This window comes from Thamnophis sirtalis, unplaced genomic scaffold (assembly GCF_051295495.1).
Source record: "Thamnophis sirtalis isolate CommonGarterSnake01/CBP01778 unplaced genomic scaffold, rThaSir2_p1.2 scaffold_13, whole genome shotgun sequence".
Lineage (NCBI taxonomy): Eukaryota > Metazoa > Chordata > Lepidosauria > Squamata > Natricidae > Thamnophis > Thamnophis sirtalis.
In genome coordinates, this window is record NW_028261393.1 from 1,116,923 (window position 1) to 1,134,376 (window position 17,454).

Sequence of the window (17,454 nt, forward strand, 5' to 3'; positions counted from 1 at the left end):
GGTAGAAGGCCTTTCTTCCTGAGAAATCAGAGAGAGGGGACGATTCGGATGTTCCCTCGTTGGCTGCTGCAGGTCCCGTAATTGAGGGGGGGGGAGACCTCGAGGGATGGGGGTGTCTGATTAGGAATGGACGGATAAGGGGGGACTCGGCCCTCGGCTGCATAACGGTGGAGGAAAAAAGGAAATATTTGCATGGCAGCTTCCCAGGACAGATAAGGTCTGTGGGCCTAAATACTCCTTGGAAAGACTGCGTGCCAGGCCTTGGCTGAATGGGAATGAGAGGGATTCGCATTCGTTTAATAAAAGGGGTTTCGTCGGGACCAGGAATCTGCCTCTTCGGTCAGAACACTGGATCCCCCTTGATTTCGCGCCTCAGAAGGTCCCAAGTCCCCCTGAGCCTGCAACTGTCATAAGTACATGCCAGTTGCCGAGCTTCCAAACTGCGATCACGCCCCTGTGGGAGATGCTGCGACGGCCAGGTGTGTCAAAAATGGCCCTAGGTCCCTTTCTTGGGTGCTGTTGTGGCTTCGAATGGCCCTTAAACGCATCGTTGTAAGGCGAGGAATTGCCTGTAAATGGATTTCTGGATTCCCGGGCTGTAGAAACGGCCTCCACACCTTCCTTGCTCCGCTGTCGCAGGTGAAGAAGCAGGAAGAGAAGCGACTTTGGATTCATTACCTGAAACGTTTGATTGTGGAAAATCACCCGGCATCCATTCCCCAGAAGGTAAAGGGGGAGGGGGCTTTGTGGGGGGAGGGAGGAGGGGGCAGCCGGCTGGGGTTTTCCTGAACTTGGGCTCTTAATGGAAGCGGGAAGCCTAGAGGGATAGTCCTCGAATTACGACCACTATTTGGATTTGGAAATCTGGTTGTAAGCCGTGGCGTTTATAACAAGGGGTCTCCAACCTTGGCAACTCCCAGAATTCCCCAGCCAGCTTTGCTTTCTGGGAGTTGAAGTTTTCCAGGCTTAAAGATGCCACGGTTGGAGACCCCTAGGGAATAGAATAGAATAGAATATAGAATAGAATAGAATATAAAGAGCATAGAATATGGAGCATAGCATAGAGAAAATATAGAGTAGAATAGAGAATAGAATAAAAAATGGAATGGAATAGAATATAGAATATAGAATATAGAATATAGAATATAGAATATAGAATATAGAATATAGAATATAGAATATAGAATATAGAATATAGAATATAGAATATAGAATATAGAATATAGAATATAGAATATAGAATATAGAATATAAAGAGCATAGAATATGGAACATAGCATAGAGAAAATATAGAGTAGAATAGAGAATAGAATAAAAAATGGAATGTAATAGAATATAGAATATAGAATATAGAATATAGAATATAGAATATAGAATATAGAATATAGAATATAGAATATAGAATATAGAATATAGAATATAGAATATAGAATATAGAATATAGAATATAAAGAGCATAGAATATGGAGCATAGCATAGAGAAAATATAGAGTAGAATAGAGAATAGAATAAAAAATGGAATGGAATGGAATAGAATATAGAATAGAATAGAATAGGATTCTTTCTATTAAGAAGTCTATTAAGATCTGGCTTTTCCGGCAGGCCTGGGGCTGTTGACCTCTTGAACGAGGTCCAGCCCCACTGAGGTTGAGTGCATGTTGTGTCTTTTTTAACTTGCCTTGTCTTCTACTTTTTAAACTTTCTGTGTTTTTTTTTAATTGTTTTTATGTAAGCCGCCCGGAGTCCTTCGGGATTTGGCGGCATATAAATGTATTAAACATTTAAACATTTCTTGGCCAAATGTGACTGGATACACAAGGGATTTGTCTTTGGTGCAAAAGCTCTGTGTGCATAAAGAAAACACATCCATCAGGAATCATAAGACGCAGCACTTAGTGGTAGTCATAGATGCTAAATAAGCCATCAAATCATACTTGGAAACTAAATAAAGCCATATCAATTGTAAAGATAGGAGCAACAAGGTTGGAGTCCTAAGTGGGAGGAGATAGTTAGTAGGAAGGATGAGGAGGAGAATAGTAACACAGTCTTAGTAAATAGTTTGACAGTGTTGAAGGAATTAGTCAGAGCTGAGATAGCGCAGTGGTTAAATGCAGCACTGCAGGCTACTTCAGCTGACTGCTATCTGCAGTTCGGCGGTTCTAATCTCACCGGCTCAAGGTTGACTCAGCCTTCCACCCTTCCAAGGTGGGTAAAATGAGGACCCGGATTGTTGTTGGGGGCAATATGCTGACTCTGTAAACCGCTTAGAGAGGGCTGTAAAGCAGTATATAAGTCTAAGTGCTATTGCTAGTGTTCCTTCCTTCCTTCCTTCCTTCCTTCCTTCCTTCCTTCCTTCCTTCCTTCCTTCCTTCCTTCCTTCTTTCCTTCCTTCCTTCCTTCCTTCCTAGTGGCTAGAATGCAGCATTGCAGGCTGACTCTGCCCACAGTCTGGAGTTTGATCCTGACTGGCTCAGGGTTGACTCAGCCTTCCATCCTTCCAAGGTGGGTGAAATGAGGACCCAGACTGTGGGGGCGATATGCTGACTCTGTAAACCGCTTAGAGAGGGCTGAAAGCCCTATGAAGCACTATATAAGTCTAACTGCTATTGCTATTAGTTGTGTAGCAGAGCGATGGCATTCAGGAAAAAAACTGTCCTTGTGTCTAGTTGTCTTGTTGCGCAGTGCCCGAGAACGTCGTTTTGAGGGTAGGAGTTGAAACAATTTACGTCCAGGATGCGAGGGGTCGGTAGATATATTTTTTCCCAACAGTTTCCATGGCAGACAAGGTACAGCAATGTCATTAAGTGGAACTTAAAATGGGTTAACACCTGGTGGGGGTGCAGGAGATTTTACGGTGGCCGGAAGGGCCTCCCAGGCCGTAAAGCACTCACTTTGGGGCTGCCGTAATTCAGCATTGTCGTAAAACAGACGGTCGTAAGTGCAGAACTACAAGTGTTTTCTAACTTGGCCACTTTTAGACAGCTTCAACTCCCAGAATTCTTGCCCCTGATGGTCTCTTTCTTTCTCTTTCCAGGCCAAGCAAGTCCTGCTGGAGAACAGCTTCCAGGGTAAGAGTCTGGGGGTCCACCAGCCCCCGGCCCCATTTCCAGCATGTTGCTACAGCCGTCTGTTCTTGCGTGGGGAGGGGGGGGGACACACAGGTCTCTGGCTATTTGCTTTCCGAGTGACGGGTTCTCTCCCGATTGTCAGGATCCCCAGACGTGGTCTTCAGCCCCGAGACCCCCAAGAGGCCCCTGCCTTCTCCTCCGCTGGACGAGCCCAGGGCCAGCCTGCGTGGCCGCCGGCAGTCAGGTGAGGCCGGATCAGCAGTTGGACTGGCATCTCCGTAGGGTCTTCCTTCCGGGATGGTCAAGAGTTCCTTGACCCACCTGGTGGACGGAGGGTTCCTGAGAGCCCCCCACCCCACCCCGGAGACAGATACAGGCAGTCCTCAGCTTACAACAGTTGATTTAGTGACCGTCCAAAGTTACAACAGCACTGAAAAATGTGGCTTATGACCGTTTTTCAAAGTTACGGCCATTTGCAGCATCCCCGTGGTCAGAATTCAACTGGCAACTGGCTCCTATTTATGATGGTCGCAGCATCCCGGGGTCACGTGGTCCCCTTTTGCGACCTTCTGACAAGCAAAGTGAAGGATTCAATTAACAGCCGTGGGACTAATTTATCAACTGCAGTGATTCACTTAACAACCGTGGGAAGAAAGTTTGCAAAATGGGGCAAAATTTACTTAACGAATGCTTTGCAGAACAGAATTTTTTTTCCGGCTCAATCGTGGGAATGCTGCGACGGCTGCGAGTGTGAAAAATAGTGTTAAATCACCTTTTTCAGTGTAACTTGAAACGGTTGTAAGTTGAGGACCGCCAATAGGAGACTCGGCCTAACAGCGGAGCCTGTAGGAACTTCGATATTTTTCTCATTTTTAAGACGAGGAGCCAAAAAAAATGAGGCCTCCAATCAGCCTTCGGAGTTCAGAAAGACCCCGGACTACAATTCCCAGAATTCTCTTGAGCCTTGTGGGCTAAGAATGATGGGGGATGTAGTCTTGATACTTCCTCTGGCTGATCTAGAAGAGAGTTCCTCAGTTTTAGCAACGCTGCAAGCCGCAATGAATCCTTGGTTCGCATAACAACCGTGGCGTTTGCTTTACGACCGTTACAAGAAAGGTCAAGAAAATCGGTCAGCCGTGGGGGGGGGGGACCTGATTCATGACCGTCCCGATTTGCAACTGTGATGCGCAGGCTCTATGACGGTTGTAAATCAAGGAATCCCTGTAAACGGGTGAGCTATTTGCATTCCAAAACTCGAAACCCAGAATTCCTGAAGGGTCGTATTTAGTCGCTGGGCTTAAAGTGGGGCTGGGGGGGGGGGTCCTAGGACCATCCCTGCTGAGGTGGGGCGGGGATTCGAACTCAGAACCTCCTCTTTCAGAGCCTCCGGAGTCCATGTACAGCCCCGAGAGAATCCGGCGGAGCTGCCCCATTTTACAGCTGGAGAAAAGCGGCTCTTATCGCCGAGGCCGCAGGCAGTCAGGTGAGATACCTGGAGAAAGGGGCGGGGCCGCACAAGGTGGGCGGGGCTCCAGCCTATCCTCAGGCAGGAGGAGCCCTTCCCAAAGCAGGGTGTGTGTCCTGCAGTGGGACACCAGGGGGCGCCAGCAGACCACGAGACCTGCTCACCCTCCCTGTTCGGATGTCCTTATCTTGTGACCGAAACGGTCACTTTGAAGGAAGCCAGGGGCAGAAAGCGTCCGAGGGAGCCTCCCAGAGGAAGCCGTTCCAGATAGCGTCTGCCTGATCCAGATAGCGTCCCCGGAGAAGCCTCAGCATGGCGTTCTGTCTTCTTGTTTCTCAACCTTGTCTGCTTGAAGAGAGCTGGATTTCAACTCCCAGAATTCCCCAGGCAAAATCATAGCAGTTCTATAGCTTTAATTCAATTTAAATTTAATTTAATTTATTTATAACCAACTTTTTTGCTTTTATTTTGTACAATGACAGTAAAGGCTGTATTATTTAATAGCCTCTATCTTGGAGAGAGTTGGGGAGTCTGCGGATCTTCACGTTGGCTGGGGAATTCTGGGAATTGAAGTTCACCCAACTTCAAGCTTCCCAGCTGGAGAAATACTGCTTGAGACACTATACAGGTCGTCCTCAACTTACAATCATATCTCTAGCAACCATTCCAAGTTTAGAGTCACTCAAAAAAAGTCACTGACGACCGGTCCTCACCCTTACGTCCATTGCAGCTTCCCAGAGCCACGTGATCACCATTTGGTACCTTCTCCGCCCGCTTCCCACAAGCAAAGTCAGTGGGGAAGGCAGGTTTGCTTAACGACCACAACTCACTTAAGAACTTCGGCGAAAAAGATCGTAAACCCCGGTGCAACTCACTTTACAACCTCCTAACTTAGCAATGGTGATTATGGTCCCAGTGATGGTCATAATAGGGCAGAGATCTTCAAACTTGGCAAACTTTAAGACTTGTGGACTCCAACTCCCAGAATTCAGCAAAGCTGGCTGGGGAATTCTGGGAGTTGAAGTCCACAAGTCTTTTTTTCTTCAAAATATTGCTTTTTATTTTCCATTTTCATAACATATAATCACATGTATGCTATTACATAGCCAATATCCTATTGTATTAAGTAGTAATTACATCAGTTCCTCTTGTCATCAACGCCCAGAAAGATAAAAACCCATTATTGGCTCTTCTGCTCTCCATACACCTCTTTCTTCTACCTCTCTCCTACCTCCTTTCTTCCCTCCATCCTCCTTTTCTACTCTACTTCCCCTTCTTTTCTCCTTCTCCTCTCTCTTCCTTCCACTCCTCCTTCTCCTCCTCATCTTCCCCCCTTACCTTCTCTCCTATCCCTCTCTTCCTATCTTTCTTCTCTCCTCTGTTCCCCACTCTTCCTCTTATTGGTGTATTTCAGCTTCTGAGCAAACTCCATTCTATGTTGATGGTATTTATACTTCCATATCAATATACTTAACATACCTTAGTTTTAAAGAAAAAATAAGAGAAGACAGTATACATGTGCAATCATATGACTTTAAAATCTAACACCCCACAAGTCTTAAAGTTGCCAAGTTTGGGGACCCCTTAATAGGTTGAGGACTCATTTTTCCCTGCCCAGACAATGCTGCCTTAACAATTCCAAAAAGTTTCATTCTTTTATCCAATCTTAATCTTAACCTCTCCTCCTCCGCTCTTCATGCAGATTTAGAGGTGAGTTAATTTAACCATCATGCTAACTCTAACCCTGTTGCCTTCCTTGTAGAACCAGCCAAGAAATCTCAGCTTATATTTCATCCAGCAAGTAAGGCCCTTTTTTCTCTCCTGAATTTGGGGTGTTTATTTGGGGTGAAGGTTGCTGCCACGGGTTCACAATCCAGATGCTTTTGCAACTGGATTCATACTTAGGACTGTGGCTGCTTCCCAAGGCCACATTGGGACCTTCTGACGAAGTCTGATTCAGTTAACAACCGGTTATTAACTTAAACAACTGCAGTGATTTGCTTAACAACCGTGTCAAGATAGGCCGTAAAATAGGACAAAACTAACAAATGTCTCGCTTAACGATAGAAGTTTTGGGCTCGATTGTGGCCGTAAGTCGAGAACCACCTGCCTTACAGAGAGTCCTCGACTTAGGACAGAAAGTGGAATTTCTGCCGCTCGACAGTTGTTAAGTGAGTCCCATCCTTTTCTCGCTGCGATCCTTAAGTAAATCACGCAGCCATTAAGCCGAGGTGGCGCAGTGGGTAGGGTGCAGCACTGCAGGCTACTTCAGCTGACTGCTATCTGCAGTTCAGCGGTTCAAATCTCACCGGCTCAAGGTCGACTCAGCCTTCCATCCTTCCGAGGTGGGTAAAATGAGGACCCGGATTGTTGTTGCGGGCGATATGCCGACTCTGTAAACCGCTTAGAGAGGGCTGGAAGCCCTATGAAGCGGTAGATAAGTCTTAAATAAAGAAAGAAAGAAAGAAAGAAAGAGAAAGAAAGAAAGAGAAAGAAAGAAAGAAAGAAAGAAAGAAAGAAAGAAAGAAAGAAAGAAAGCCCGTCCAACTTCCCCCGTCGACTTCGCTTACCAGAATCCACAGAAGGTCACAAATGAAGACCCCGGGACTTTGCAGCCCTCATAAATTCTGGACATGTTACCACAGGGTTGCTACGACGGTCGTAAGTGCGAGGACCAGCCATAAATCGTTTTTCTTCCTCCACACTTTGCCAGGCATGGTCGTATGTCGAGGACTCCCTATCTCTCCAAAGCCTTGATTAGAAGGGGCAGAGACAAACATCCCCGAAGCTTCGCCAGGAAGTGCTTCTCCCTCCCACATGAAATGTTGAGGATCTTCCCAGGTCCTCCTTTAATGACTCATTCATTCTTTAAAGAACGGCTTTTGATGCTGAGAAGGGAGGATTATAAATCCTTGGCAGTCTTAAGTGAGATACTTGTAGGAATTGGGCCGCCACCCATAGGAAGCATCTGCCAACGCGGCATGGCTCCAGAGGATTGAGGCAACCGTTTCTCCCGTCCAATCTTGAATTTCCCCCGAAAAACGAAATGCCTCTGATGAGAGTTTGTTTTTTTCCTCCTTCTTCTTGTTGTCTTCTCTTCCCTCTCCTGATGTCGTCTTTTACACGCTGGGACCTTTTCAGATGGGGACAGGTTAAAGGTGAGTTCTCCAGGTGTGACCTGTGGTTGTTCTGGGGGTGGTGGAGAATAGGGGGTGCATTTCTTAGGGCTCCTAAGGGGTTCCAAAAACACCCCCCAACGAAATAAAACCCTGAGCCTTGAGTTCCCTCAAAGTTCCACTTTTATTAGAGGTGTCATGTTTGGCACATCTGGGAAAACCCGAATCTGAAAGCTTCCAGTTGAAAGTTCAAGACCCTTCCCCAAACGCCCACAAGTCCATCCCATGGTCCAATCTCCCACTGCCACGAAGACAGAGACCACCACCCATCCAGTTCCGGCCAGGTGCAGAGACAAAGATGGCCTTGACTTTCTAAGAAGAATGTTGTTATGGCTACATAGCATCTAAACTCCATATAATTCCCCCCCTCTTCCTATTTCCCCCACAGTAGAAAGAGTGGCATGCCTGAAGCATGACAGGACAATTTCTTTCCCTTGATATTTTATTTTATTATCTTGTTTCGTTTTATATTCAATCGTTCATTTCTGTTTTTCCTTTGTTTTGAAACAAGAAAGGGATCACTCCCAAAATTGGTTTACGTCAGGGAAAAATAGAAAGCAAAATAGAGACCTTTTTTTAAAAAATATATATATTTTTATTACATAGACCAGTGTTTCTCAACCTTGGCAACTTGAAGATGTCCGGAATTCAACTCCCAGAATTCCCCAGCCAGCATTCGCTGGCTGGGGAATTTTGGGAGTTGAAGTCCGGACATCTTCAAGTTGCCAAGGTTGAGAAATACTGACATAGACAACACATACACACAACAATAAAAACAAAACAAAAAGAAAAAAGCATCATCACCTACAGCCTGTCGTTTGGTTACAGGTGTTTTAACAACCGTATTCTCGAATAACATTTAGCCATCTCAGATTTTTCATCTAGTATAACTAAATATCTCACTTTCATTGTACAGTATATGTTGAAATACAATTAGTATTATTAGATACTAATTATAGAGCCGAGGTGGCGCAGTGGTTAAATGCAGCACTGCAGGCTACTGCAGTTCTGCAGTTCGGCTGTTCAAATCTCACCGGCTCAGGGTTGACTCAGCCTTCCATCCTTCCGAGGTGGGTAAAATGAGGACCCGGATTGTTGTTGGGGGCAATATGCTGACTCTGTAAACCGCTTAGAGAGGGCTGAAAGGCCTATGAAGCGGTATATAAGTCTAACTGCTATTGCTATTGCTATTTTTTCCCCAGTAAATCATGATTCCCTTACATTCTTGATTGTCTATTTAATAACAGTATACCTTTATATAATCCCAACGTGAAAGAAATTTTTTTTACCAACCATTTATATTTGTATATCGCTATTTTCAATTATGCATAATTCCACCAATCAACTATCGGGTATGCTTATGTTCATTATTATCCTTGTACATCACACATTCAAACAGAAATCTTATTCCTTCATTTTTCAACAAAATATTCTAAATAGCCGCTGCATATATATATATACCAATTATTCAATTATTCCCTTAAAGAACTTTTTCTTTAAGTGGATGATTATAATTGAATAAAACATTGCCATTCCAAAGAGGAGTGATTGAATCTCTAGCAAACAGTAGAGGCCACCACTGTTAGTATCCTGATTTAATCCTTGAGTTCATTGGCTTAGAACTGGGAAAGAGACAAAAGAAAAAAAACACCAAGGATAGACTATTGTAAAATTCACGGAGTGAGGCGAGGGAATTGCGCCATAAAACATTATTCTCCATGCATGTGATTGTTTTGTGTATCTCTTCGTTGGTGGCTACGTGGGGATTCTAGGCTGGTGCCTCTTTTCACTCCGCCCCCGTCTCTGCCCTTCCTTCTCCTGCCCACTTCATCTTTGCAGCACGCGGACAGCGAGGGGGACCTCTTCCCCGCCAGCGAGCCCCTCCTCTCCTCCAGCAGCTCGTGCGCGCTGGCCTCGGCCAAACCAGAGGAGGAGGCCGAACCCTCGGATCTGGAAGCGGAGGACGACGACTTCCTCCTGGCACAAGACCCACTTACCACGAACCTCTCCATCACCAAGGAGATCCTGGAGCTGCTTAGCCAGAGGGGCCTGGACAAGGAAGCCGGAAGGGAAGGGAGGTTTTGGAGAGAAAACAGCTCGGAAGCTCCTAGCTCGGTTCTGCAGGTAATCGCTCGGAGCGGGGGATCGAATCTTACCAGGCTCACTCAGCCGTCCACCCTTCCGAGGTCCGTAAAACGAGGACCCAGATTGTTGGGGGCAAGAGGATGACTCTATAAACCTCTTAGAAAGGGGGATAAAAGCACTGTGAAGCGGTATATAAGTCTAAGTGCTATTAATAGTTATTGTTATTATTTATTAAATTATTATTTATTAGCGTGAAGCCACGGAAGAGAGGGTGACCCTCATAGGAAAGTGTTTTAAGTATTTCTCAACCCTGGCAACTTGAAGCTGTGTGGACTTCAAATCCCAGCATCCCCCAGCCAGCTCTGCTTGCTCTCCTCCCACCGCTCGCTCTGCTGGCTGGGGAATTCTGGGAACTGAAGTCCACCCACCTTCAAGTTGCCAAGAAAGCCTACCATAGAGTGTGACTTCCAGGTTCCCACCCCGCAGAGTGACAAGGAGGCCACTCGCAGGGACTATGGGGAGAACATTCGGTGTATGCTCAGAAACCCTGTTACGTTCCCTTCAAGAAGGCAACGGTGACCATGGGCCACTGCCTTCCCTCCAAGAGTCCCGCTTGATGAAAGGGCTTCCTGGAGGATAAGCAGCTGGCCCAAAGAGAGGTTCTCCTGACGGGGTCTCCAAGAGGGGTTTCTCCAGCTGCGTGTCCTGGGGGAGTCGAAGCCCCTGGGGGGGAGGATCACTCAGGGGAGGGGAAGCTTGTTTGAAGCCGCCCCAGAGAGAGGGAAGGGAGGCCTTGGGGTTGTGCTAATGTCTGTCTTCCTCTTCTGCCCCACATTCAGGATCCTCTCTCACCCAAGGATGGCGTGGAAGAATTGGAGGGCAAAACGGAAGAGGAGGAGGAGGAGAACGGAGTCTTCCAGGAGGAGGCCCCCCCTCTCCCTCCCCAAGGGAGCCCCCTCCAAGAACAGCTGCTCCCCACGCTCCCCCACCCCTTCGGCAGCGACTCTTCCGAAGAAGAGGACCTCCACCGAGCACGGGAATCCTCCGCTCCTTCCCCTCTGCACGTCCTGGAAGGCCTCCCCCTGGAGGAGACCAGCAGCTCAGCCTCCGTGGGGCAGGAGACCGGCCGGGAGGAAAGCCGGAGCCCCATAACCTCTTCCACCAGGCCTCACTCCTGCCCCATAACCTCCACGGGCGGCTTCAGCAGCGAGGAGCCGAACACGGAGGTGGAATCCGACCCCACCAGGGACAGCTGGGCGCTGCTGGAGAAGATCCAGAGCTACCGCCAAAGCGTGGAAGGGGCCACAAAGGGCCGGCCGGAGGGAGCCAAGGAAGAGGGGCTCCCTCCTGTTCCCGCCGGGGTGGTGCGAGAATCCATCCTGCGGTTCAACAGCATCTCCAAGTGGCAGGAGCCTCCGGGAGAAGAAGAGGGAGGAGCCCAGCGTAGAAGGCTCCGCACTCAATCCGGCCAGCTAAGCCGGAGCCGGAGTCAATCCTGCGGCAGCCAACATCCGTCTGTCCCCCAAACCCCCCCCGGACGGAGTCGGGCGCTCACAACAACCGAGCGGAACCATTCGGACCCTGCGCAGCCTGAGAGTCCCGAGGGGCCGGGGGCGGAGAAGGGGTTCCCCTCTGATGCTCCCCCAGAAGCTCCGGGGAGAGAAAGAAAGCAGCGGGAGCCGAGCCATGGAGCGGAGGAGGGTCCCGCCGAGCCCGGGTTCCGATCCTGTGCGGAGATCCGGCGGGTTTGGCAGGAGAAGGAGCGGAGCGCTAAGGACGCCCCCAAGAAGGGGGCCCAGGGGCTTCGACGGAGAGTCTTCTGCTCCCCCGACAGGCCCACCTACGCAGAGCCCCTCTGCATCGTGGAGGACTCAGACTTGGAGGAGGCTCTCCGGGGTCCCAGAAAGGGACAGCCGAGGGACGGGTGGGCGAAGGAGGGGCTCCCTGCCCCTGCGGACTTCCTGCCGGCCCTGGGCCTCTATGCCAGCGACGGGGAGCCCTGCCTTCTGGAGAACTCCCAGCGGATCATCAGCAAGGTCCAGGCCTTGGCCAGCATGTACAGTGAGAAGATCAGCCGGCTGAAGTCCCAGAAGTGGACCTCGGAGAGGCCTGGTGGGCGGCCCCGGGGCCCCCAGCCGAAGGCCCTGGGCAGGGGCCAAGGAGCCCTGCAGGAGAGCCGGCCAGGAGGGAGCCTCCCCCAGTGTGAGTCGACCCTCCCTCCCTGCCAACCCTTGGGGGGGGGCGTCCTGCCTTCCCCTCCCTCCCCTCCCTTCCCCTCCCCTGCTGCAGAGTGTCTCTCGGCCCAGTTCATAACATGGACTGCACACCTGGGCATTAGATTGCCTCTTTGTTTTCTTTTCTTTCTTTCTTTCTTTCTTTCTTTCTTTCTTTCTTTCTTTCTTTCTTTCTTTCTTTCTTTCTTTCTTTCTTTCTTTCTTTCTTTCTTTCTTTCTTTCTTTCTTTCTTCCTTCCTTCCTTCCTTCCTTCCTTCCTTCCTTCCTTTCTCTCTCGTTTAGTCTTTCTCTATTCTCCCTCTCTCTCTCTTTCTTTCTTTCTTTCTTTCTTCCTTCCTTCCTTCCTTTCTCTCTCATTTAGTCTTTCTCTATTCTCCCTCTCTCTCTTTCTTTTTCTTTCTTCCTTCCTTCCTTCCTTCCTTTCTATCTCGTTTAGTCTTTCTCTATTCTCTCTCTCTTTCTTTCTTTCTTCCCTTCCTTCTTTCCTTCCTTCCTCTCTTGTTTAGTCTTTCTCTATTCTCCCTCCCTCCCTCTCTCTCTCTCTTTCTTCCTTCCTTCCTTTCTCTCTCGTTTAGTCTTTCTCTATTCTCTCTCTCTTTCTTTCTTTCTTTCTTCCCTTCCTTCCTTTCTTCCTTCCTTCCTTCCTTTCTTCCTTCCTTCCTTCCTCTCTCGTTTAGTCTTTCTCTATTCTCCCTCTCTCTCTCTTTCTTTCTTTCTTTCTTTCTTCCTTCCTTCCTTCCTTCCTTCTTTTCTCTCTTTCTCTCTTGTTTAGTCTTTCTCTATTCTCCCTCTTTCTTCCTTTCTTTCTTTCTTTCTTTCTTTCTCTTTCTTTCTTTCTTTCTTTCTATCTATTTTCCTATTTTACTTTTGTTTAGTCTTTCTTTATTCTCTCACACACACTTTCTTTCTTTCCTCCTGTCTTTCTGTCTTTCTTTCATTCTTTCTCTTTTAGTCTTTCCATTCTCTCCCTCCCTCCCTCTCTCTCTCTCTCAATCTTTCCTCTTCTTTTTTTCCTTCTTTCATACCTCTCCCTCCCTCCCACTCACCCTCCCTCCTTCCGTTATTTTCCATATTTATAAGCCGCCCATCCCCCTCAAAAGATACCCGTAGGGATACATTGCTTTGCTTAACAACTTCAACTTTTGTTTAATGGCCATTGTAAAAAAAAATAATGGTCAGGTGGGTGCCTCAACCGAACAGAAATCCTGGGCTTCATTCTGGTCGTAAGTCGAGGACCCCGTGATTAGATGAGATTCAGCACCTGCTCTTGTCGGTCTCCCCTCCAGGAAGCCCCTCTTCATTCTTGCCTCCTGCCTCTCTCTCCCCTCCAGGTGAGCCCCAGATCTACGGCCACGTGCTGATTCACGAGGCCCTCCCGCACGTGATCGGCGTCCAGGAAACCTCGCCTCTGGTGGCCGCCACGCGGGACACGGCCCTGGTGCTGCACAGCGACCGACCCTGCCGGCTGCTTCCTCCAGAGATCCTGGCCCCCCTGCACCACCACGTGCCGGAACCACAGCCTGGCCCTTCGGGGGCCCCCGTGGGAGGAGAGGAGACCCTCGCGGCCCCCTCAGTGGGGGGAGGAGAAGGGGGAGGAGCAGGGGACCCTAGGGGTCTCTCGTGGGCAGAGGGCCCTTCCTCCCCCCGGGCCCCCAGCCCACAGAAGGCCCTTCCCGCACCTTCCAGAGCGTCACACCGGACGGAGCCGGGGGAGAAGAGCCACCAAGGAAGCCCCCGTCCCTGTGAGCCGGGCTGGAATACGGAGGGGGGCAGTCGGCCTTCGGAGCCCAGGCTGCACCCCGAGATTTCTGTGGGTGCAGAGCAGGCCAGCCCTGCACTCCAACCGCAGCAGCGTCCCAGTGACCCCAATTCTGACCGTCTTCCTGTCCCTTGGGAGCCCCCCAAGGCTAGGACTCCCAACTGCCCCACTGTCTGCCTGCTGGAGGGGCCCTTGGCCCCAGCGCTGGGAAAGGGCCACTCCCCACTGAACGCTGGGATGAGAAGCCATTCGCCCCCTTTTTCGGACAGTGAGGGACCCGTCCAGGGGGCAAAAGGGCTCAACCAGGAAGCCTCTGGGATGCCGCTTGGGGGGGTCCGCCAGCGCCCCCCAACTCCTGCCGCTGCTTCTGAACCCAGCCAAGCCCCCGAGCCCCGTGGCTCCTCCGCTGAGGGGGCGCCCTCCCCACCCCAGGAGCCCCTTCCTGCTGCCCCTTCAGAACTGCCGGCCGGGCTGGAGTCGGCTGTGTGCATCGGGGGGCAATGCCCCAGGGTGCCACTCCCCAAATTCCTCCCCTCGTCCCCCGTCCGCCGATGCCTCTCATCCAGCGCAGCTGCCATCTCCAGGTACATCGCGGCCTCCTGCATCTCTCAGAGTTTGGCCAAGAGGAACGGGGCCCCTCCCCCCGAGGAGCCCCAGGGGCCCTGGCTGCCAGCCGATCCCCTGGCTTCCCTCCCCAGGGCAGCCCCCAGGAGGCACCGGAACCTGGGAAGGCCAGAGATGGTGGTCGTCTCCTCCTCCTCGTCCTCCCCTCAGTGCATCGGCCCCGGGGCCCCCTCCCCATGCAGGCCCCCCTCGTCAGGACCCCCAGCTCTTGAACACTGCCCCCGCTTCTCCTCTGCCTCGGCCCCCCAACTCTCGTGTGCAGTCCCCCGTGAGGCCCAGGATGTGTTCACCCCCTCCAGGAGGGCCCCAGCCCTGCACTTTCCGGCCTCTGGGGCCCCACCCGCAGAGGCAGCCCCCTGTCCCCATGGCCCACCCAGAGCCCTGGACGCCTGGCCTCTCTTGCCCCACGGCCTGCTTGAGAAGCCAAAGGACCCTCTTGCCATCCGAAGACCCGGCCTCCAACGGGGGGCACCAGGAATCCCCGGGCGCCGAGGCCTCATCCGGAAGTGCCCCCCACGAACTGGGCAGCATCCGGTGGCCGAATGTGCCCAACCTGTGTTTGAAATACGTCAACCAAGAGGGCTGGGCGGGCGGCTCCCCGAGAATGCAGCTTGAGATGGGGGAGCACTGCCCCAAGCGGGGAGCCCCCTCGGGCCCGGAGACGGCTCGGTTGCCCGAGAAGGGTCCTCCGAAGGCCAGTTACTCCACCACCGTCAACATCCAGATTGGGGGCAGCGGTCGGGAATCTCCTCCTTCAGTAACGCCCAGGTCAGCCTGACGCATCCTCTCTCGGCCATGCTGGAGCAGCGGAGGGTCGGCGGCGGTGCGGCCGAGACGTCCCCAAAACCGGGCACCTGAAGCCATGAGGCTGGACGTGCCAGCGGAGCCCAACGTCCTGACGGTGCTGGCGGGAAACGGCCCTGACCACGCGGTCCAACGAGAGGGCGGTGGTCAGGCGGTTGGTGACCCCCGGCTGAGAGATGGTCTTCTGGGCACTGAGAAGACTCCGGAAGATCCCGAGAAGGGATCTCGCCTGCTTCCTCCTCGCCAGATCTCGGCGCCTTGAGAGGGAGAACCAGAAGGCCAGGAAGGGACCAAAACTGGTTAACTGGTGGAGGCCGGGCGAGGGTGAAGCGAACCAAACCCTCTTCAGAAGGGGCAGGTTTGCCAATTGGGAATTCTTGGTTGTGTCGCTTCCCTTTTTACTGTTCCGAGTCTTTTGGAAAAGAGACGACTGTCACACAAACGCCTCTGGGTCCATTTGTGGGTACAGGGTGGGGAGGGGGGAGGCGTCTGCGGCTTTGGAGGCCCTCCACCCACTCTGGAGCACTTGCAGAGGTATGTGGGGGCTGGGGGGAGAACCGCAGGCCCTGGCACTTCAGCCATTTGGGGGTTCGGCACCTTGGCAATCTCCAGATCCAAAAAGGGGCTGTTTGGAAGTACAGGTGATCCTCAACTTACGACCAGAATGGAGCTCCAGATTTCCTTTACTAAATGAGACGGTTGTTAAGTGAGCTTTGTCCCATTTTGCGACTGTATATGGCGCAGTTGTTAAGTGAATTGTGCAAGAATGAGAGGAGTGACTTCTGAGTAGCTGCTTGCCTACAGACGGAATCTTGCCGGACTAAAGCATTCAGCTGCAATAACTTAGTAGATATATATGTATATTTAGTGAACTGTTTGAAGGTACAACGGCACTGGGGAAAAGGGACTGATGACCGTTTTTTCGCTTTAACGACCAACTGACTCATACGTACAACAGTTGCAGTGTCCCAGGGTTACGCGATCCCCTTCTGCGACCTTCTAACGAGCAAACTCAACGAGGGAAGCCGGATCCACTTAACAACGTAACAACTGCAGCAATTCACTGCAGGAAGGAAAGGTCATAAAAACGGGGTCAAACGGGCACTCTGTGTCTCACTTAACAACACAAATTCTGGCTCAGCCATGGTCGTAAGTCGAGGACTGCCTGTATTCCCCAGCCAGGTAGCCAGGTTGGGTCTGGGGAAGTGGATATTTGCTCGGGAGCTCCCAAACCGATCACTTCCCGGAGTGCGTCAATGAAAGGCTGGGTAAAAAACAAATAAGAATTAAATTAATTGAAGGGAACTCCTCGGCCGTCAGCCAGAAAATTCTCTCCTACAAAGCATTTCAGTCGCAGCTGCTTCGCTCTGTAGACCGGCCAGGTTTCCCGCTGCGCCACTGTAGCCGTTTCCCGGAATAGGGTTGAAATCTACGGCTTCTGGATCGCCGGTTTAGCTCGGCGCCTGTCCCAGAGGATCTCGGCTCTGAATCCGGAATCGTTTTCGGTCCGGCTGAGACGCTCGTCCGGAGGGGGTGCGGTTGTGCTGCGGACGGCCGTTGCCTCTGCCAAGAAAGCATTCCGGCATCTTCCATCCAAAAGGGGAATGCAGTTTTAAAAATACTCTGGAATCGCCCGGGAAGGTGGGGGGGTCATTTTTGAAAGGGAATCTCAGAGCTAGAATTGCTCTAGAACCCCTTTTACAGGGATCTAGGCCAGGGAGGGGGTTCTGTGCTGGCGTTACTGCCTTTAAATAGATCAGTGTTCTCAACCTTGGCAACTTGAAGATGTCCGGACTTCAACTCCCAGAATTCCCCAGCCAGCGAATGCTGGCTGGGGGATTCTGGGAGTTGAAGTCCGGACATCTTCAAGTTGCCAAGGTTGAGAAACACTGTCCTAACCACTGCTGGGGAATTCTGGGAGTTGAAGTCCGGACATCTTCAAGTTGCCAAGGTTGAGAAACACTGTCCTAACCACTGCTGGGGAATTCTGGGAGTTGAAGTCCGGACATCTTCAAGTTGCCAAGGTTGAGAAACACTGAAATAGAACATTAAAAATGTTTCCCCCCCAAAAAAAAGTGCCATGGCAAACGGGGAACTGGTTAGGGGGCTGGCCCTATCGGTGACCCCATCACCATTTCCAGTACTGCTTCGCCCGAACCGTTAGCAACCTCACCTCTGATCTCGGCCGACTTCAGCAGCCGTAAATAACTAGATTATTTACGGGGGGAAAGAGGCAGCC

The 17,454-nt window shown here is 50.8% G+C and overlaps 1 protein-coding gene across 1 annotated transcript in view; it reads left to right on the forward strand.

Moving 5' to 3' along the window:
• Positions 1-15,657, forward strand: part of PLEKHG2 (pleckstrin homology and RhoGEF domain containing G2) — a 29,426-nt gene extending 13,769 nt beyond the window's left edge. The window contains 11 exon segments of the mRNA XM_087728125.1: positions 640-726; positions 3,035-3,068; positions 3,211-3,312; positions 4,450-4,551; positions 6,296-6,334; positions 7,675-7,691; positions 9,549-9,833; positions 10,634-11,996; positions 13,360-14,654; positions 14,656-15,153; positions 15,156-15,657. Of these exon segments, the coding sequence (XP_087584251.1) occupies positions 640-726; positions 3,035-3,068; positions 3,211-3,312; positions 4,450-4,551; positions 6,296-6,334; positions 7,675-7,691; positions 9,549-9,833; positions 10,634-11,996; positions 13,360-14,654; positions 14,656-15,153; positions 15,156-15,269 (3,936 nt within the window). The 3' untranslated portion in view covers positions 15,270-15,657.
• The last annotated feature ends 1,797 nt before the right edge of the window (positions 15,658-17,454 follow it).